Consider the following 23,459-nt stretch of genomic DNA (forward strand, 5'->3'; position numbering starts at 1 on the left):
TACTACACCTAGTATGATGTCACATTATTATTTATAAAAACAAGCTTGCAATACAATTGCTAAAATAAGTTCCTTACCACAAAGGGCTGCTAGAAATTTCATTTTGCCCATAGATTTCCATTCTGTTGATTTTTGGGATTGATCTTGCCTATCTATTCTTGTCTTCCACTTACTGTAGCTTAAAAGCTTTGGGAGTGGAGACATTTACAGCAGTATCCTTTTATTTACATCTAAAAATAAAAAAAAAGATATATTTTAATTTTACTCAAATTTCTGTTAAAAAGAAAACACTCCTTTAAATGGTAGCTTTGCCACCTCCTTAAAACATCTGCAAATTTTATATCTCTATGTGGTCACTATACAAACTAGAAACAATTGCATAAAGTTTTTAGAAAACTCTTGGAAAGAACATTAAGCAATGTTATCATCCTAATCTCAATGGAATGTGTTTTTGGAATAGCAATCACAGAAGTTGCTGAAATTGTGATGAACTGGATGGTCAAAAAAGCAGCTGCACTTTATAACACAGAATTCAGAGGTGAAGAGGTTAACGATAGTACATTATTAACGCAGCTTATTCCTAATATCATCTTTTGCTACAATGAGGACTAGGATAATCTGTCCTTGAAACAGCAGGGAGACTCTCTAAAACATTTCTATAGTTTGACAAAATGAGGGGGTATACAATATCATATTCCATTTTAATGTTTCCTCTCTAGAGAGTATATATTAGGATCACAATAAGTGGTATGCGTATTCCCTTATAAATAAGTGCATGGGAACTCAGAAAATGGATTTAGAGTTACAGTAGAAATATCATATTTCTTGATTTTACCCACCACCCAATAGAGAAAAACAGTAAAAAAGTACACACACAAAAATAGTGCATATATTATGTAGTAGCCAGAGAAAACCACTATGAAGTCATGTTGAAAGTGTGTAATGCAGAGATACACTATTTTTACAATTTGTTCTTGAGGATCATATTTTTTTCAAATATATGTTTGCTAAGTCCACTAATACCCTTAACGGTTGCAAAATAGATACCTTTTTAAGTAAGGGTCTTTTATTATATCACAGTTATTGAATGTGGAATTTATGCAATGTTAATTATATTCAAAAGGATAGATTAAAAAAATAATTAGATTTTCACTCATTGGTTAATGTAAAATATTTATTTGGAGAATTACAACACATTCTTTATACATTCTTTCCCACAAAATTGAAAAGGTTGTGGAGTTCAGAACATTTAAAAAGAAGAGCAGCAGGATAATGTTTTGATTTCTATCTTCAACAGGATTGCTTCACAAATGCAGACAGGGTACTGAAAAAAGATTCTCAGCAGGATTACCATCTGGAGTATGCTATGGAAAATAATACTCACACAATACTAGCTTTCAGCCGGCAGCTTCACACTTGTGACCCAAACGACAAGAGCCTAACGGTAAAGGGAAATGCTAAACCTAATGATGAATCTAAATTAGAAAAAAGAATGAAGAAGAGAGCTTAAATATTAGCTTCTCAGTCTAATCATTATGCTGATTATGCCATAATTAACAGTCTGTATTGCTGTATGTACTGATTAGGGTAGATACAGTTTAAGTGTCTCTTCTGATCTGTAATTCAGTGAGAGTTTATTCTGTTGTGGGGGCACAATGACTCAGTGGTTAAAGACACTGAGCTTACCAGCTGAAAAGCTGACAACCCAGATTTGAAACTCGAGCACTGCACTATGAGGTAAGCTCCTGTTTTTACCCCAGTTCCTGCCCATCTAGAAGTTCGAAAGCATGCAAATGTGAGTAGATAAATTGGTGGGAAGGTAACAGCATTCCATGTGCCTTGGCGTATCGTTATGCTTGCCACATGACCATGGAAGTTCTTCAGGCAACCCTGGCTCCTTTGGCTAAGAAATGGAGATGAGCACAGCCCACTAAAGTCGGAAACAACTGGACAAGGGAACTGGGCTGAGGGCTGAGGAACTTTCTGGGACAGAATTTGAATATATAGACGATGTGGCAAGTTAAGAACAAAAGTTATAGGGTCTTTGAAGTCTGTTCTAGATAACAGCCTCACAGCCATACTAGCCTGTGTAGATTATGCTATAGCAAACCAAATGGAAGGTTACCTAAGGAGAAATTACTTTTGTATCAAAATAGTTTACAATAAAAATAGCAAAAAGCAAAATGTAAAATTAAAACGGGGAAATAATAATACCATTCAGATTTGAAATAATATACATTTACAATGTGCATTGATATAGAAGTATGATCAGTAGTATTTGAAACATGTGACCCATCAGATGTTTCTGAACTTCTGAACTAGTGTTCTTCAACTTTGGTCATTCTGATAGCAACTACAAGCAATTCTAATTTTGCAATATCTGGGGGGAGTCATATGCTCCTCAAACCTTTGCAAGATGGAAAATATATTCAGTTGGCTATGATTAGATTTCTCTTTACATAACTCAGAAGCAACTTTCCTTTTTTCCAGGAAAGCACAGTACGAGTAATATGGGCCTATCATGACAAAGACTTCAAATACGGAGGTCAAAATTACCATGGTTCTAATCGTGGAACAAAGAGTCTTCGTTTATTGAATCCTGAGAAGAATGCTATAATCCCTCCCTCCCTGCCATATTTTGACTTGGCAAACCAAAACGTAAATTACTTGGGTTAAGTATCAGTGTAAGAGGGACGAACTGTATGATGAATTGTCTGGAGGAAAAACGAACTTCATATTACATTAGTCTTTTCTTTCCATTTTATTAAGACAGGTGGCTATACCAGAACAAGACACGACCTATTGGTGTCAAATGTTTAAGATACCTATCCTGCATGAAAAGCATCATGTGATAAAGGTATGTGATCTAGCTAGTGATGCATACAGAACTATTCGAAATTCCATTTCTTTCATGATGTGACTAACACATAGTCTTGTGCAGAACTGATACAGCTCTTAGCTGAAATCATGTATTGTTACATATAATTTTTTTCTGAGCATATATGACATCTCTGAACACAGAGGTTTGTTAGTCTTTCTTGAAAACTCAGAATAAATTGTGGGTGTTTTGTGGATACAGGGTTCCCCAATCCCCAGACTGTGGCCCAGTATCAGGCTGCAGCCTATTGGGAGCTAGGCCACATAAGTTGTGGGCCGGTGTGCGAGCGTGCAAACTCCATTTGTGTTAGTAGCGCACACGCGTGTGTGAAACTATCCCCTCTCCTCCCCTGCCACCACTGCTGCTGCCAGTCCGCAGAGCCAGAAAGGTTGGGGGCTGCTGCTTAAATACATTATTATGGATTTAGGGTTAAAAATCTTATGGCAATCCATAGCTACCGTATTTTTCGGAGTATAAGACGCACCTTTTTACCCCCCAAAAGGGGGTGAAAATTTAGGTGCATCTTATGCACCGAATGTAGCCCTGCTCACCCACTGGCCTCCACTCTTTGGCCTATGCCTCGCAGCAGTTCCCTTCTTGCAAGCAAACAGCAAGAAAAAACAGTCCCTTTCAGCTTCAGCATAGGTGAATTAGCGCAAGTTGATTAGATCGGCCTCCTGACTCTTAGCTGATTTGCTCTCAGCTGTTTTGCGCAGGGCTCTCCTGCTTGTTCCAAAGAGTGCTGGAGCAGATCTTTTTCCCCCTAGCTATGCTGAAAAAACGAAACTGAAAGTAAAGCAGGCTCTTTGCTGCAACGTGACAAAATGAGGCAGAGAGAGATTTCTTTTTCTTTTTCCTCACCAAAAAAGGTAGGTGCAAACAATGGGAAATTTAGGGCAAAAGAAGAGAGTTCAAGATTTTAAAACACAAAAGGAAAAAAGCTCTATTTAACTAGGGAATTGTAATAATTGAGATACTATTAATTGTATACTGTGTTGAAAGCAGAAATGGTTAAGTTGTGGTTTGAAGGAATATATGGGGAAAATTATTTGGTTTATTATTATTGGTAAATATAATTAATTGATTTGTAAGAAATTGGATTGCATGGAAATTATTGGAATATTCATGTTCATATTGATTAATATACAAAAAAGATAGTGATAACTAATTGATTTATATAAAAATGTTGAATTTGTATTAAACAATTGTAATATTAAATAATTAATCAATGTGAGGATGGATATAAAAATAGATGACAATGGGAAGGGGTATAATATAGAATAGAAGGGAAAAATTGAATTTGATTAAGATTAGAGATGAGAATGAAGGGTAATATTGGTTTTTTAAAAAAAAATAGATGAGGAATAAATATGGCAAAAAGGAAATATAGAAATTGTAAATAATTGAAATGACTAAACACTGTTTAAATTTGTGAACCAGCCAAATACTCTGTTCAAAGAAAATACATTGTATGTTTGTTTGTATGTGTGTTTGTCTAAAAAATTTAAAAAAACTTTTTTTAAAAAAAACAACCAAAAAAGGTAGGTGTGTCTTATACTCCGAAAAATACAGTAATTCGTTTTTTTTAATATTTATTTTTATTAAAAAATATATTTATAAAATTAACAAAACAATACTTAAACTTAAACTTTAAAAATTAGAAAATGATATCCCCCAAACAAACTGAAGAAGAAAGCAAAAAAGCTTTATAATATACCTTATGCTTTATAATTATCAATAGCCACTGGTTTACTGTACTAATCAATATATTTACTATAATATGATCAGCACAGTACATCATTATAAAATTCTACAAAAGCTCTACCGAGTGCCTTAAACATTAGAGCAAACTAGCTTCATATATTCCTTCTATCATTCCTTGCTATCATTCATGCCATTCAAACCATTCCCTGACATCAGGAATAATACCACATTTCCAATTCCTCAATATGATTCTTTTTGCCACACCCTACCCATAAACCATTTCTGAAAAAAATCAACATCACCAGATTATTTCATAGATGGATTAATCCATTAATATATTAGTCCACAAATAAATTAATCCTATAATACTTCAGTGGAAACAAGACAATGAGCTGACTTGGTCACAACATTCCTTAATTTATTGTTTGTTTGTTTGTTTATTATTTATTTATTATTATTATCTATTTTATTTATTATTAAGCTAGAGAGAATTAATATTTGATGTAAATCATATGTCTTACAGTTTTTGGCATTGGGTGCTTGTCTCTTTAAGCCATAAACTGAATTATACCATAAATAAAGACTCATGCTTTAATGTAATTTGGCTAATAATAATAACAACAACAGAATAACATAGTTGGAAGGGACCTTGTAGGGCATATAGTCCAGCCCCCTGCTGAAGCAGGAGACCCCATACCATTTCTGACAGATGACTGTCCAGCCTCTTCTTGAAAGTTTCCAGTTTCCCACAACTTCTGAAGGCAAGCTGTTCCATTGGTTGATTGTTCTCACTGTCAGTCGATCTTAAATTAGAATCAAACTGGTTTTTAAACAGTAAATATTAAAAGCATTATTCTATTATTCCTTATTATTCCTTAAACAATGGTTTAAAGAATAGAAGATCAATGAAACATTACCAGCATGGAAAAAAGAGGAGAGAAACACGAGATTCAAGCAGATATAACATATCTTTCAGAATTATTTTAATTATATGCTTTCATTTTGAATGAACAGCCCCAAGATAAGATGTTGCTATGTACATAAAAATTCTTTGTAGATTATGAAGTTTTACAAATTTAGATCTGAGCTATATGCAGTCTTCACATAGTAGCCAATACCTCAATATGCAGGGAAATTTGATTTGTGGCTAAGTATGTTTTTGCATCATATTGCTTTGTTTACATAACTGATGCCAGAGGCAAAATTCCTTGTATATTATTTTTGCTGACACATAGTATTAAAGCCCTAGGTGTTCTAAAAGACAAGAAAGTACAAGCCTATATATATTACACACTCAACTCAAACTTTTCTAAAAAGCTGCCTTTGATTCTGTTTCATTTGATGATCGGAGAGCTTATTGTTCTTCTCTAAAGTAATTCATAATTGCAATATGATGATTGGCTCTCCAATCCCTTTCTTGGATCTCTATTTATTTAAATAAACACATGGAAGGTATAATTGCATGATGCTTATAGCTATAGACAAAGGGAATTCATTAAGATGGAATGGATATATAGGAATCAACTGAATACCTGTATGAACAATTTTTAAAAGCGTTGATTCCTGTTTGGGATGTGCTAACTCTGGAAAAAATTATGGTATTGTGTCTTTGGCACATAAGGCATGTGTATTGAAAGGTTTTTATTTTCCTCGTTCCCTCAAGCATAAAGATTTTTAGTTCCCTAATCAAGCTTCAGGAATAAAGAGATAACCGTAATTAAATTAAGAAGAGATGCCCATGGTTAAAGATTAAGAAGCTCTCCCTGTTGTGTGTGTGTGTGTGTGTGTGTGTGTGTGTATACACATCTGCATAAATATTTACACATTTAAATACATGTTCACACATACACTATCTAAAAACTCATAGTCTTTAAAATAAATGGGAACAATAATTTGAAAACTGTACCTTTAATTAAATATTTTATTGTTTTTCTTTTTTAACAAGTTTTTTAAAAAATCATTTCATGATGTTTCATTTGTCAGTCTACATTACCTTGTTGAATCAATAATTTCTTTTAAAAAAATTAATGGATGCTAAAAGCAAAATCGCAATTTCATTTTGATGTGAGATATAGTGTATGAGGAATTCAAGTTTCAAGGAAATATTTTGACTTGCCAGATCATTTTCAAATAGTTTTTTCAGTTAGCACTTGATTCCAGATTGAGTGATTCAAGTCAAGAAACAAATTATTTTCCTTTCTCTGATTTTAAAAAAAGAAAAAATATATAGAATAAGATTCAGTAAAAAGGCATTTATCGAGAACTTAATTTTGTAGCCCAAAATTGCAAAATTTCAGGTGCCATGACTGAAAAATCTGATCACAAAAATCTAACAAAGTTTACATTGCTTACAGGAATTGATACCTATTTAGATCTGGTAAATTTCCAAAATCAACAGATAGCATAATTGCTCTTGGTCCTATTCTGTTATCTTTAACCATGCTAATTGCACTTATTTAGTAAAGTTTTGGAAATTGCAAGTACTTATTATTATTCAGTTTTCAAAGAAATCACTAGGGTCCTTATTTTCTTTTAACTTTCTATTATGTTATTTATTCTTTCATAGTCTATTCAAACTCATTCTACATTACCTTTTAGAGTGCAAATAAACCCCATGGAAAAAAATACATATGGTAAATGAAAACTAATTTTCTTTTAGATTAGATTACTCATAGGTCAATTACACAATTCAAATTATTTGGGATCAGTTTACTCCCTGATACATTAAAAATTAAAATGATTTTTGTTACATTTTAATATTTACTTTTTCACCTGTTTGTGGGTAATTTATCTTCATGCAATGCCACAAGACTCTGTTTTTCTCTAATTCAGTTAATTCTCACCTTTCTCTTTACTGTTCAGTGCATTTTTGCCCATATTATAATAAACTGGACTCTGAGTGTAGCTTGAATTCTGATAAATTCATGGAGACATTAATATATTTTGCTTGAAGACAAAACTGGGTTTATTTCAGATTTTTGGAAATTATTCTTAAATTTCCAATCTAGTCTGCTCCTCTGGATTCTGTTTCCCATCCAATAACTAATCCTGTCCAATTTTGCCAAAGTTTTTGAGATTAAGTTAATTCAGGTAGGTATTCAAAAGTACTTGGCCCTTTAGTACAGCAAATGCTGTTCCCTAGCCTTCCTTGTGCACCACCGCTACACCACCATCCTTCTCATTCTTATCCATAGCTTTTACTTTTTATTGTTTCTAACCCAATAAAAAGAAGTGCAAAGACATTTTATAAAAAATCTTAGCTCCTGCCTGTCCATCAACAGAGCAACCCATTGAAAACAGAATAAAATAGGACCAAATTTGGAATAGTGGACAAACCTGGCAAATGAATGATTTAATTAGAAAATGAGCAGAGATTGCAAGGGGGGAAATCCCAAACATTCTCTTTTTTGTTGTTGTTGCTGTTGCATTTTTACAATTAAACAAATTTTACTGACATCTTATGCATAACTGTGACCATTTACATAACATAACATTCCAATTCAAATACAAATACATTCTATACATTTTTACTATACATTTTAATTCTACTTCTATTTTGTCTATTTCTTTTCCATTTTTCTGTTCTCAATCCAGTCGTACCACTTTTCCCATATTGCGTACTATTCCGAATCTATTTCTCCTTTCAATTGTCAACTTGTCCATTTCTGCACAATCAAATATTTTTTTAATTACTAAGCCTTCGAAGGTATGTTTGTATTTCTCCAGCATTGTGCAAAAGCTATCCTTGCTGCAGTTATTATATGTAAAATGATGTATATTATTCTTTTTTCATATTAAATCCCAAATATTCTCATGCATCCACTTAGGCAGGGTTTCTCTTCTTGTGGGGTGTTTCACCCTTGGGGAAGTACAGACAGAGTCCAGGAAAGGTGTGAAGAATTTTTAGTTGTCAATCCACCTCTCCCAAAGTTTTCATTGTATTGTTTTCATTGTTAATTTGTATTTAGATTTTGGAGAGAGATGTATATGAAGATTTCACTAAAGATTCTTACGATCGCAAAAGGTTTAGAATCCTGATATTGGGGAAGTAGTTCAGCATGTTGGCAACTGCTCAGTTCTACACTGCTCACAGTTCTTCCTTCCTCCCAGCCCTCCTTCCCAGTGTTACACATACCTCTTGAGTCCCCATGTGTACATATACACATGAACAGACATACAACAGGTGGAGAAATGCACACATCACTCAGAGATGCAACACACTCTTCAGTACAAAAAAGAAAATACAGAAATGTAAACATCAATCCTGGGCCACTGGTGGCAAAGCAGTAGAAAGAAATCTGGACTATTCTGCATGCTTTATCTTATTCTTCCTTTTAATTTCTGCTTCTGTATTTCCTTTGTCTTACTACCTTATCTGTACTGCTGCTTGTGAGAATGCATCTCTAACAATTTCTTCTAAATTTACAATGATGCTAACCCTAGTGTTGAATTACAGAAGAGGAGCAAAACAGAAAAAAATCCACAACTGTCCCTATTTTTAATGCTTTGGGGTGAATCATAATGCAAACAATGGCTATTTAGAATTCTCCCTGTGAGAAGATTAGTGGGCAGTCAATCATGTAATATATATTGTATACTTGATATGGATCAATTTCCTCTAGTGTAAATGCAGCTGGAATAGGGGGCCCTTTGTATGTTACCCTAGCTTTGTGGGAACCATTGTTTTTATGGATGACTCTTTTGCAGCTGGGGTAACTCTTTCAATGACATAAATACTGGGATGCAAAGGCACTGATTGCATGACATTTCCCTTGTATACCCTACCAACATCAGGAATCTCCCAAATTTCCATTCATAATCTATATAACTGATCAATGTTTAAACCATTTAAACTTCTGAGGTGGTCAATAATTGTAATTATTAAATATACTGTTAGCAGAAATGTGTTTGTTTTTTCTGACAGAAATGAAATAAAATAATTAAGTTGGTTGATTCCATGGATTTTAATAAGAATTTCAATGCTTGCATTATATTTGTGACACTGTTTTAGTGGTTTTGCTTTATATTGTGTAGATATACTACATGTTTATAATTCTTATATATTTCAAGATGCAGGTTATCAATGAGCAGCAATACAGTATAAAACAGATACTATGCTATTCAGTTGTCAGTTTTGCAAGAAACATCATAATCCCACATAATTGGAGATATAATTGTATTTCACAGAGGTAAACCAGTGCTAAAATGAATTTTTTCCAAGATTATCAAAATGTATTGAAATATTACTATAGGTAACTGATTGAGCAAGCAAGCACTCTAGGTAAACATTGATTTTCAGATAGGTGTCCTTTGCATTATTCTTACTAAAACAATCATTCTCAAAGACTGATCACTGGTGATGTGCAGATAATCAATGGGAAGTCTCTATGGCCTCTCTATGTTTATTTCCAGTTAACTTCCCAGGGCAGCTTTCACTCAATCCCTGTGTTCACTGCAAGTGAATTGATTCACAAAAATGCATCAGTGGTTGAAAGGTGGTTCATTGTAAAATAGGAGTGATATTGCAAACAGCAACATGAGTACTAACATTCATAAAATTGTTAGCGGTGAACAGGCTTTGAATCTCTATGTATGAAGAGGGAATACAACAATGATATGAGATAGAGTGATATAGATAGATAGATAGATAGATAGATAGATAGATAGATAGATAGATGATAGATAGATAGATAGTAGTTAATTGTAGTTAATTTTAAAATCTTATATGAAAAGTCGATGTTACAAAAATTTTTGCTCATTGATAACTGTTAAATCAAAATCTTTATTTAGCTTTTTTGCTGCCTATTTCAAATACTTTGAGTTCTTAAACTTATAATTAATTTTTCTTTTGTTCAGACTTATAGATAAAATTTACCGAATGACTTTTCAAACTTGTTGTTCTGAAGATCTCTAATAGTTTTAAGATGCAATTTTCAAAAGTGATTAGAAATATGAATTTTTAATGCACTAAATCATTATAATTGTGCAGAAGTTGTACAACATTTTTTAACTTCATAGACAGAAACTCTGTAACAACTTTCATCTCAAGAGGTGTAAACTTGAGGCAGCCTTCACCAACCTGGTGCTTTTTAGAAAAATGAATCTTTAAGAGTTCCCAGCCAGCTAACTGGGGACTATGGAAGATGCAGTCTAACAAATTTCAAGGTTAACAAACAATGAGTTACGGAACCAGCTTCTCTTATTAAGAAAGCCTCTTATAGGACATCTTACAAAATGGCATTAATGACTCTATGAATGGCCTATTACTACTCTTGGCTCTTCCAACTCTGACCTTATATAAAAATATGGCTTTCAGTAATCATGAGCTGACTCAGCTTAATGTTCCTATGTCACAATCATGTTATTGTGCAGTTTTGTTCTTGAACACATTCTTTAGCTAATTAGAGTGTTGGAAAGACACTAAATATTGCCTAGTGCTATAAGAATTATAAATGTGCACACACTTGAAACCCTAGGAGAAAACAGTGACAAGAATTCATTCCATCCCAAGGATTGAACTACTTTCCAGAATTTCTGGGCTCTGCATTTTCAGACTTAAAACAGGAATATACTGATCTTAGAGTACAAAGGTCCTCCTTTTATGCTCTCCATTCTCACCACTTCCTAAATTTTCTCTTGATAATTTTCTTTTCAAATATGAATTAATCATCTTGCTGCAATCACTTACTTCTCCCTACTTTTTCTTCACATGTACATTCATTACTAGATTTGAACTTAACTGTGGTATAACATCATTTTATATCTTTAACTCATGGTTGTTACAGGCCATCAAAGTCATTATCAACATTGCCTCTTGTATACTAAGTTGTCTGGAAATCTGTGTGAGCACACTAGTAAAAAACTTTTAGATGTCTTAAAATTGATTTTTCTGTCAGCTATCCTACCTCATGTGTGGTAAAGTGCTATAAATATCAGGAATGTAAGTGGTTTCTCATTGAAAAACAAGTTAATTAATCAAAGGTCTTAATTACTTCTGAAAACATGCTTACTGAGAAGGCAAATACAGGCTCAAAAATATTTCAGTGAGAAATCATACACAATTTGAGTTTTAGTTCAACTGAAATACAACTCAGAAAAGAGAAGATCCTAGCTGCATAAATTAAGAAAATATTTGCAAAAACTACTGAAATACACACGTCAATGGTTTTCTATATGAATACATGCCATCTATAATTGAGATGATAAAAGGGTAGTGTTATAAAAAAGTAGCAGCTTGATTTTCAGTGACGGGAAATGCAAGATCCAACAAGACCAGTTGTCGATGTTTTATTTTGAATATTTATCTGAGAAAGTGTTAGTGTGCGGGAGGGGGGGTGTTGGCCTACGTCGGGATGGAAAATCTAGTACTGTAATTTATTTGTAAATCTAAAACCAGGCCTAATGTAGCTGTGAAGGCCAAAAGGTGGGTTTGATTTTTACCATTATTTCATCTGTGAATATGCATGAACTACGAAATTATGTCACCCACCTAGTGGGTAGAAACTAAGTGTATAGAGACTACAGGTGAATGTTCTACAGGTAGTTCTTAACTTATGATTGGAAACTTAATGACCATTTGCATTTATGATGGCTATGGCCCCCCTGTTGTAAATAGTCACACCATTTCCCTCCTGTCAAGACTGTTGAGTTCACTTAAAAACACCTGCCAAAAAGGTCATAAAATCACTTCTGGTCATGTGGGCACCTCTATTTACAACTGAAATGACTTAGGACTGTATTTCCAGTCTCAGTGGCACTCATAAGTCGAGGACTACCTAGCCTATTAAAAAAGTAAAACATGCACTTGAGGATCAAACTATATTCATTACCATCTGAAGGACCTGTTGTACATATTACAAATAGCTCAAGAGGTGGAGACTAATACAGAGAGAAAACTGGGGACTGCTATGTCGCTGTCTGCTTAAATCACACATGTATTTGTATGTATCAACCACACATAATCTGCCTCAATTAGTGCATCTCTCTTTGGAAGCAAGCTGTTCAATTCAGTATGGTGAGTTGTTCTGCATAAATGAAATAACCTATTGAGATTGGGCTGATTTCACTCAATTGGCCACTCCTTTTGTGAATCTGATCAGAGTGATACATCTGATGCTTCTCAGTGGAATTCTCCTCCACATGTTTAGATGGATTGGACTGAGAGAGAAAATGATTAGCCCAAAGCTACCCAGCAAACTTTCATGACTTAAGGTAGGACTAGAACTCACAGTCTCCTGGTTTCTAGCCTGATGCCGTAACCACTAGACCAAACTTTCCTGGGGAATTATGAATACTTTCAACATTGCTTTCTAAATGCAGAGAATTTGTCCCTAATACCTAATTTGGATATTTGACTGAAAACAGAGAAGCAATTCAGAAATATAATCTGGAGAATGCCCAACTTTGATGACCTTAAATCTCTTTTTTCATATGGCTTATTCTACATGTGATACAAACTAGAAATGCATGTAAGATTAATGTAATCAAGTGCCTATATGAAAAGTGCATCTGAGATATTCAGTTGTAACCCAAATATGAATTATGTAAAAGGCAAGAGTTGCTTTACTTTGTATTGTTTGATAGTAACAGTAGACACATAGCTAACCAAAATTTGTGAGAGCTACATGCCTTTCTGTTGCCCTCCACTTCATTCTACGGTATGCTGCTACTGAATTGCCTTTAAATCTATGAAGATAGAACAGATAGATGTTCCTATGTTATTCAGAGTTTTCCTAGATAATGTTTCTTTAATTTTTTTAAAAAAAACTGGATAAGGATGAATATGAATAATGTTCCCTTATAATTTATAAGACTGATTATTAAAGTGACCTACAAGATTTTTTTTTTTTTAAAATTTGATTTATATGCCGCCCTTCTCCGGAGACTCAGGGCGGCTTACAATGCGCTAAGCAATAGCCTTCATTCTTTTGTATATTTATACAAAGTCATCTTATTGCCCCCACAACTGGGTCCTCAATTTACCTACCTTAGAAAGGATGGAAGGCTGAGTCAACTTTGAGCCTTGGCGAGATTCGAACCTGCAGTAATTGCAGGCAGCTGGTCTTAATAACAGGGTGCTTTAGACCACTGTACTACCAAGGCTCTGTATTTTTATAGATTTTATAGTAGTATATGCTGGAAAATTCCTATTTGTCTCTCTCCATTTTTGCAAGTCACTTAAAAAACTGTTTATATTTGCATGCAACATAAGATAGGAAGTTTGGTTTTTACTACTTGTCCCAAGTGTCTCAAGTAGTTAAATAATTCATATATTTATTATCTAGAATGATTATTCTAGCAATCAATAGTGCTAGTTTATAAAACCTACAAAATGATCTCAAAGAAAGACATTCATAAAACCTTTGCATTTGGTGGGAAGGAAAGAGATTTTTCTTTTAATAAAAATATGAGCAGGCAAATAATTATTAGAATCTTGATGTTCAAGGAACTGGGAATGAAAGCATATGAATAGCCAACTTTAGTAATGAGTCATCACTTTGAAGATAGTTGTTTTTTAAAAAAATTGTGGCAAAAAGCATAACAAGTGTTAGTGTCCTAAAGAGGCAGGTGGCTGTTGCACAAGTTTGGATAAGTGTCCCATTTATTTCAAGCAGAGATCAGTAGAACATTCCCATAACCTTTACACTGATTCCTTTCTTATTTTGTTTAGATGTTCTGAGCTCTTTTGGATTCTCACCCTTTAAAAATTCTATTGCACATCATGTGTGGGTGGATTTGTTTATATTTCCTCCACCATAGCATTCAGTAACAAAAGCACCATGCATTTTATGGCAGCTTGACTGCAGCTTTCATCTAAGTTTGTTCTTTTTCTTTTCTCTCTCCCTCCCTCCCTCCCTCTCTTTTGGCTCATATACATTTTATTTTATACAGGAGAGCGTGAAGGATTAGAAAATAATGCCATGCTGAGATGCAATTAGAAATTAAATACTCGGCATTAAACACTGATTGCAGTGCTGTTTTGCCTACATATCAAGCAAATTTTAAACTTTAATAGTTCAGACAAACTGAAAGATCTGGGAGCCTTAGTCTAAATCCTTTCCCAGTCCCCAGAACTAAGTGATATTACAGATGTCTTGGTATCGGTTCTAAAAACTGCATAATTTGACAGCATCATATCTTACCTGTATTTCATATCCCACTTTCAGTATGCAACTCTATCTTAGAGTTAGGGTTGTATCCAATGCTTGGATTACCAGTTGTGGCCCTTCCCCTCCAAAAATGGGAAATATGGAAGTTGTAATTGAAAATACATGGAAATGTCATTAGACTAAGGAGAGGGGGAAGAAATATATAACAAGCAGAATGTCACTTTGAAACAATGCTTAAGAAGGAAACATAATTTCTTTTTGTTTATATGTTGTATAAATGTTTGTTGTGTGTATGTCATGTTATGTTTTTTTAATATTTATACTCTAATAAAAATTTAATTTTTTAAAAAAGAAAATACATGGAAAGTATTGGATTAGGTTTAGTTGACTTAATATATAGAGTCCCTTGGATTTCAAGGAGATAAAATCAGTCAATCTTAAAGGAAATCAATCCTGACTGCTCTTTGGAAGGACAGATACTGAAGCTGAAGTTCAAATACTTTGGCCACCTAATAGGAAAGGGCTGATGAGAAAAGACCCTGATGTTGGGAAAGATTGAAGGCCCAAGGAGAAGCGGACAGCAGAGGATGAGATACTTAGATAGTGTCATTGACTCAATGAACATGAATTTGGGCAAACTCTGGCAGACAATGTAGTATGGCGGGGGGGGGGGGTGGCTGGCATGCTACAGTCCGTGATGTTGTGAAGAGTTTGACAGGACTTACTGACTGAACAACAAGGATGTTTGTGCAGTTTGCATTTTGGCTTCTTCATAACACCATTTAAGCATTTTGAAAAATTATAATTGAAAATAATGAATGAATGACTTAATATTTTAATTAGACATGCTTCAAATGTTTCTAATATTCCCTTATTATATTGACAGGTTGAACCACTCATTCAGAAGGGTCATGAAAGTATAGTGCACCATATTCTTCTCTATCAGTGTAGTAGCAGTCTGAACGACAGTGTTGTGGATTATGGCCATGAGTGCTATCACCCAAACATGCCAGATTCATTTCTCACCTGTCAAACAGTCATTTTTGCTTGGGCTATTGGAGGAGAGGTAAGATCAATTCTTATTTAAATGTCTTTCTCAGATAATGCAAATATTTCTTCAATTCACACTTTAATTTTGGGGAATGTGTAATTGCATGGGGAGGGAGGGTTGGCAGGATTTTGCCATTCTCTTCTTCCAGAACTCTTTGAGTTCTTAGTTTAGTCAAAAGCTCTGAACTTCTGAAGTGGTTTCCACAGCCGAGTGCTAGCTAGAGATACACCCCCCCATTTATTTTCTAAAATTAAGCCAAATTTGGCACAAGTTTGAATTTACAATAAATGCTTTTAAAGTTTTTTTTATTAGTTGGAGTGGTTATAGAACTATTATATCCTTATTTTAATTGGGGAGCAAACTTGATGTTTTAAAAGATAAACAAAATCAAAATCATAACGTAAATGTATTATACGTAATGTAATTGACTATTATTTTAAAATGAATATTTGTACTTTTTGCTTTACCGCATCAATAGAATAATCAGTTAGGCTGGAGGTGGTAATATACAGGTAGTCCTCCACTTACAGCCATTTGTTTAGTGACTGAAGTTACACCGGCATTTTAAACAGTAACTTATGATCATTTTTCACACTTATAATCATTGTAGCATATCTACAGTCATATCATCAAAATGTGGACATTTGGCAACTGGCATGTATTTATGATGGTTGCAGTGTCCCAGGGTCATGTGATCACTTTTGTGACTCTCTAACAAGCGAAGCCAACGGGAAAGCCAGATTTACTTAACAACTGTGTTACTAACTTAACAATGACAGTGATTCATTTAACAACTATGTCAAGAAAGTTTGGAAAATGGGGCAAAACTCACTTAGCAACTGACTCACTTAGCAACAGAAATGGCGGACTCAGTTGTGGTCAAGAACTACCTGTAGTGGGTGGTCGAAACTGAATAACGTTAAAAAATATTAAATACGCTTGGCAGGTTTTTCTTGGCCCTGTATTTGCTCTTTTAGTATACAGTATTTCCTTGATACAGAAAACTGTTTCTTAATTTTCATCTTTGCTACCAACAAGTATGCATTTTTAAGTAGAATAGTAATGCTCTTTCATTGACTTTTCAGTTTTCTTTCTATTTATTCACTTGTTAAGTATTTGTTTTTATTACTGTATAAAGCCTTTTAATAAGGGTTTTAATAAATTATTTTTCAAAGAATAGTAATGCATGATTACCAATTGTTTTCTGTTGAATGATGGGAAAACATGTCCATATAATATAGAAATGTTAACATATAATAGTATAATATAAATAAATCTACCAAACTGGAGCTAAATATGTGCTCAGAATAAAAAAAACCAAAATCACATATATGCTTGCTGCTAACATATGCTTGCTGTGATATGAGCCAATTCTAGGAGATTTGTTTTCTGTATAAAATTTTATCAGTAAAGCTATATATAGTTAAAATGAGATTTAAATGTTTATAATATCGAATCTGTTTACTTATGTTGATATGTTTCCAATCTCAGGGTTTTATCTACCCTCCTCATGTTGGCTTATCCGTTGGAACAGCATTAGACCCTCAATATGTGCTAATGGAAGTCCATTATGATAACCCTTCATATCTGGAAGGTATGTTCCCTCACCTGTTAAAATGTGTTGAATGTGTATATTCCTTACAAAAACATGTATCTTGCCAGTTATCTAAATCTGATACAATTGTACTTCCTTAATGCCAACATTCATAAATCTAGACATGAGGATTTTAAGTGGGATATTTAAGATTAAAATCATTACTTTTGCACTGAGCCTCCATTTGAAAAGAAGGCAGGAATATTTATCTATTTTCTAAGCTGTAAATATAAAAAGTCAATCATTAGATGCAACATATATTCCTTCATTTTTTTTTCATTATCATAGTTTATAACAGATGCTCATGTTTATACTATATGTATTTAAGTCATAGTAAAAATGAGCATTTTGAAGGAAAAATGGATACGACTGAATGCTGCATTACCTAATACCTATGCTATGGAAATAGATGTGTTATTGTTTAAGGGTAGAATTGGCTGCACTGTTTGCCCTTGAACAGTGGTGGCATTTTCAGTAGATATTTTAGTTAAGAATGCCACCTTCTCTGCTTTGATGAACTATCTGTGCCCAGATCTCTATCACAGCAGACAGTGACTCCCTCCCTCCAAAGCAACTCACAAGTCACCCTCTTCTGCTTGATTGGCATGGCAAATTTCCAGATTTCCAAAACCGAATGGACAAAGCAGAAATTAATTTCTCATGTCCATGGGGTTTTCATGGCAAAGATACTGGAGTGGGTTGCCATTTCCTTATTCAGTGGATCACGTTTTGTCAGAACTCGCTGCTATGACCTGTCCATCTTGGGTGGCCCTGCACGGCATAGCTCATAGCTTCATTGTGCTACACAAGCCCCTTCGCCATGACAAGGCAGTGATCCATGAAAGAGGTATTTTGGTCACCTAATGAGAAGGAAGGACTTACTGGAGAAGAGCTTTAATGCTGGGAAAGATTGAGAGCAAAAGAAAACGAAAGAGAACGAGGTGGCTGGATGGAGTCACTGAAGCAGTAGGCATGAGCTGAAATAGACTCCAGATGATGGTAGAGGACAGTAAGGCCTGGAGGAACATTGTCTATGGGGTTGCGATGGGTCGGACATGACTTCGCAGCTAACAACGACAACAAAATTTCTCATGATTCTTGTATATATATTTTTTTCCTGGGAGACCGCTGCAAATGAGATATGCCTGCAGAGCTATGTTTCTGTACTGAAAGACCTCTCACAAGGACGGTAGAACAACTAGGTTATAGACTGTATTAGAAAGATGCCATCTGGAAAAGTCCCAGCAGAGGCATAAAACTGAGCATAAATGTTTGTGCTGGTCAAAAAAGTTTAAACATTTGTTTTACTTCACTGCTTTCTTGAGATTTTGCTGAGATTTTGCTTAATTGGCATTTAAAAAAAAAATCGAAAAACTTGTTTGATCCATCTAAACTCTAATTCCTCCTTCTCCATGTTATTGCTGTGGCCCAAGTTGGTAACTAGGTTCCAAAAGTAAATTCAACCAATAGGGTATTTTATGCTGCATTGTAATGGGCAATTGCTCTTTTCTTTCTAGGGATGATCGATAATTCTGGACTGAGGCTATTTTATACTGCAAATTTAAGGAGATACGATGCTGGAGTTATTGAAGCAGGGCTTTGGGTCAGCCTGTTCCATAACATCCCACCAGGCATGCCTGAATTCATGTCGGAGGGCCACTGCACACTGGAGTGTCTAGAAGAAGTATGTTTCCTGACTAGTGCAAATGTGCCTTTTGTGGAAAATAGGCAGTTTCAGCATCTTTGTAAGAAATGGTGTGTATTATTTCAGTAGTCCTGGATCGGGTCTAGGACTTTTTGGCTTGGTCTCTTCGCCTTGCCTGTTTCATCTTAAAGTTTTCACCTCTGTGTTATTAGCCACAAACTTTTCTTCTCGGCTGACCCGCTCCCAGTCTTTCACCCCGGCACATTGGCCACGGCCCCTCCATGGGGCCCTGGCAAAGGGACTGGGACGGTGGGGCCGTGGCCGATGTGCCAGGGTGAAAGGCTGGGGGCAGGTCAGCCGAGGAAAAAAGTTTGTGGCTAATAATGCAGAGGCGAAAACCTTATGGTGAAACAGGCAAGGAGAAGAGACCGAGCCGAAAAGTCCCATTCCATCCTGGATCAACAAGTGGACTTAGTTCAGAAGAGGATTTGGGATAGCGATGGTGCCATCAATTGAAAATGCCAATCTGCTTTGGAAAATAGCAAATAAGAACAGGCAAATTATGTTTGAGCATGCCATTTAGTTTCTTTGGTTTGTCAGTAAAGATGGATAAATGTTCATAAATATATTAGATCCAATTTCTTCATTAGTCTTCCTGTTTTTAAAAAAAACCTTCAAAATTTGCTCTTTTGTATACTGTACCTTTTCCTGTGCATACATTTTTGCTCAGAAATTCCCTCTATATTTGCCTGTGAGCATCCATTGTTAATCTACGAATCAGAGACAATTAATTCTATGGAGGAGAAATTAGATCTGCTTATTCAAAGACTCTCATAAAATTATTTCCCTTATTTTATTGTCACTGCACCATTATAAATAGCTTCAAAAATCTTTTTTAAGCCTAACACAAATGATGATTAACATTTTTTATATTTGTAAGATGCAGTAAGCATTGTTATTAAATTTTCATTGTTTAAATCAAAGCATTTTATTGTGTACTTAGCTAAGCTTTCTTTAGCTTAAGAAAGGAGAAGGTTCTCTGCTGAATATCTCTAAAGGGGCATAACTCGTATTAATAATCCAGGAGCAAATGTGCATGTGAATGTGTGCCTGTGTTCTTTTGCTTAAAAGCTCTTGCTAGTTCATTTTGTGTTGGTGGGGAAGCTTCCATCTAAGAAATTTTAAAACAATGAGTGGACAATATCATTTTGAAAAATGAAAACCAAAGGGACTCATTTCCCTTGTGGTTAGAGATGATAGGAGTTACAGTCCAATACAATCTTACCCACATGTGTTTTAAATGAAGAGCAGGTGGGAGAAAATGAAACAAAATAGACTATGGAATTGATTTATCAGATAGACCTAATAAGCGGATGTAAGACATGGTTTGTTTATTTCCTTTAACCCTAAAATCTGATATTTTGTAGTATTTGCACAGATTGAGGATGTTTTAGGAAAGCCAAAGAAAATTAAAATGATTGTGTCTGACGCTACATGATTGGAGAGTGCTTCAAATGCGATGTGAATATTGCTCAATAAATCTATACATACCTTCTTCTCTAGTTAAGATATAGAATTTTATATCATTTGAAAAATATTTGTTTCATATTTGAAATTGCCATACATTTGTTCTTGTGTAAAATTTAGTAGCCAGAACTGAATTAAATCTACTCATTCAATAAATACTTTAACATCCTATCTGTAAATATGAAAAGCCAAGTGGATTCAAAGGCAGAAAGTTACTCACATGCAAGGATGCCCATGTAGCATTTCTCTGCAACTTATTAAACCAGCTGCATCTTTGATCACTTTATGGATCTGAAAACTTTATGGATTTTTTTTTTTTTTGCTGAAAAAAGTTTTGCTGAATTTGTGATTTACAGGTTTGAGGATTAGAAGGAGTAATTTATAGAAAGAACATTGTATGTAACCTTGGAGACAGGGTGACATATAAATGCATTTATAACCACTGCCAAAAAGATCAGAAGTTGTTTCTTTATAATCTTTTCTCCTTCCTTCCTTCCTTCCTTCCTTCCTTCCTTCCTTCCTTCCTTCCTTCCTTCCTTCCCTCCCACCTGCTTGCTTGCTTGCTTGCTTGCTAGCTTGCTATAGTTTTTCTTATTCACCATTCTTTCTTATTTTCTTTGCTTCTTTGCTAATATTTGTATTGTTTTTATCTTCTTAAAGATTTATTCCCTAAAATTATATTTTTTAAAAAACAGCTGCTTCTTTTTCTAATATCACACTGCTCTTTTCTTTGCTGTAGCATGATCCCAGGGGGAAAAACATTATTGGCTGATTTCAGACAAGTTACTTTTGTACCACTCTGTTCTCTTCTGAAGCAGCTTTTGCCTTCAAATGCTGACCAGTTATAGTCCATGTGTTCTGCTAATATTGAATGTGTTCTCTCATTGGTCTTTTCCAGGCTCTTGATGCTGAGAAGCCAACCGGGATCCATGTCTTTGCTGTTCTTCTCCATGCACATCTTGCTGGCAGGGCATTAAGGATGCGCCATTTCCGCAAAGGCAGTGAACTACAACCACTGGCTTATGATGATGAATTTGACTTTAACTTCCAAGAGTTTCAGTATTTGAAAGAAGAAAGGACCATCTTGCCTGTATGATGTTTGTTTCCTGCTTTTCCTAGCTTTATTGCCGTTTTTCTGTTTCTATCGGCCAAATTGTGACTATTTTAGGTTATATTTGGGTTCAAAGTTTCAAATACCCATATTCATTCTTGTGTGACGTACATATTTACCCTTTCTGAGAGAAAAAGAACTGAAGAAGGATCAGAACTAAAGAACAAGTGGACAAAGGATGAAACATTTCTTTCACCTATGATGAATGTGATCTAGCAGGAAACTAAAAGTTCATACGCTTATATGTACTTTGTTTCCCCCTCCAACATTTTAATCTGATTTTCTTTAAAGGATATATTTCTCCTTGGGGTATTTTCTGTTTTTGTTACTGCTAACAGTTTTTATTTGCTTAGTAAGTAAAACTAGAACATGAACTAGAGTCAGGAATCTCCTCCTCACATCAATCTGTCATCTCTAGTCAGTGATACCCTGCCTGGTCAGCTATAGGCCTCTTAGGATGTCCAGGGCTGACAAAAAGGCAGTGTAGTTGCAAAGTGGAACATTTATCATCTGCAACAATGCTATTAATATGAGCTAAGAACATTAATTATTGCTTCAAAAACCTTTAATCCGAACAGATTATTCAGAAGCAGGATTCTTTTTTAAAAAAATACTTCATTTATGTTACAGTTTCCCTGAAAATAAGCCCTCCCCCCAAAATAAGCCCTCCTTGAAAATATTTAAATGCATGCGCAGCCACTGTTTCCTCTGGTTAGGGTTAGGGAGACAGAGTTGGAAATCAGGTAAGATGGCAAGAGGATCCCTGTCTTGCTCCATGCGCCCCAAAATAATAAGACCTCCCCGAAAATAAGGCCAAGTGCTTATTTTGGGGTTCAAAAAATATAAGACAGGATTTTATTTTCAGGGAAACACAGTAGTATTATTTCTGAAATTACAGATATCGAATCAGCCCAAAATTTATGTTGCTAAGGGAGGCAGTGAGTTTTGCCCCAATTTGCGACCTAGCTTGCCATGGTTCTTAAGTGAATCACTGCAGTTGTTAAGTTAGTAACAAGGTTGCTAAATGAAACTGGCTTCCCCGTTGACTTTACTTGTCAGAAAGTCACAAAAGGTGACATGACCCCCCTATAACCAGTTGCCAAGCATCCGAATTTCAAACATGTGACCAAGGGTACACTGCAATGGTCATTAAGTGTGAAAACGGTCATTTTTCAGTGTCATTGTAACAGTGAATGTCACTAAACAGAAGGTTGTAAATCAAGGATTATCTGTATTCTAGAAAGTATAATAGAAGGCAGTCTATCAAGGCTGCTTTAATTTGTATTCTAGCACAGAATTAGATGGCACTAAATGTTCTTTCTAAGGCAGGGGTGTTAAACTTGCAGACCACGGGCCGGATACGTTGTGCGCTGGCCACGTCCACATCCGGTTTAGCGAAGGGAAAAAAGTTGTGATATGTCACGTGATGACTGTGACGACGCGAGTTTAACACCCCTGTTCTAAGGGATAAAACTTGCATTGTGATGTCATGATGCAAACTCCACAACTTACATATTTGATTGCAGTGCTGAGATGCAAATATAAGGGTAGATTTGCATTGTGATATCATGATACAGTTTTCTTCACTTTTTCATCTTCACAGTTTATATCAGAAGCCAAGGTTTCCAACTCCAGGATTTTATTATTCTATGAAACAATAAAAGTGGATTCACATAATGCTTTGGTACAAAGTAGCCCGGGAATCCACATGTATCCTCCCAAATCTTTAAGTGCATATCCAGAACCCTTTAAAAAAATTATATATCATAATTTTCAATGTAGAAGAAAGAAATTGTTAGAGAAGGTATTCATATTCAATATTTTAACTTAAATTAAACCC

The 23,459-nt window shown here is 34.9% G+C and overlaps 1 protein-coding gene across 1 annotated transcript in view; it reads left to right on the top strand.

The window, feature by feature from the left end:
- MOXD1 (monooxygenase DBH like 1) overlaps positions 1-23,459 on the top strand; it is a 40,140-nt gene that overhangs the window by 10,907 nt on the left and 5,774 nt on the right. Inside the window, exons 2-8 of the mRNA XM_070952618.1 lie at positions 1,298-1,444; positions 2,491-2,658; positions 2,774-2,857; positions 15,578-15,757; positions 17,234-17,336; positions 18,854-19,020; positions 21,407-21,598. Of these exons, the coding sequence (XP_070808719.1) occupies positions 1,298-1,444; positions 2,491-2,658; positions 2,774-2,857; positions 15,578-15,757; positions 17,234-17,336; positions 18,854-19,020; positions 21,407-21,598 (1,041 nt within the window). The remainder of the gene's footprint in view (positions 1-1,297; positions 1,445-2,490; positions 2,659-2,773; positions 2,858-15,577; positions 15,758-17,233; positions 17,337-18,853; positions 19,021-21,406; positions 21,599-23,459) is intronic.

The sequence above is a fragment of the Pituophis catenifer genome, unplaced genomic scaffold (genome assembly GCF_029215685.1).
Source record: "Pituophis catenifer annectens isolate HBS135680 unplaced genomic scaffold, rPitCat1.0.hap2 SCAF_1, whole genome shotgun sequence".
NCBI lineage: Eukaryota > Metazoa > Chordata > Lepidosauria > Squamata > Colubridae > Pituophis > Pituophis catenifer.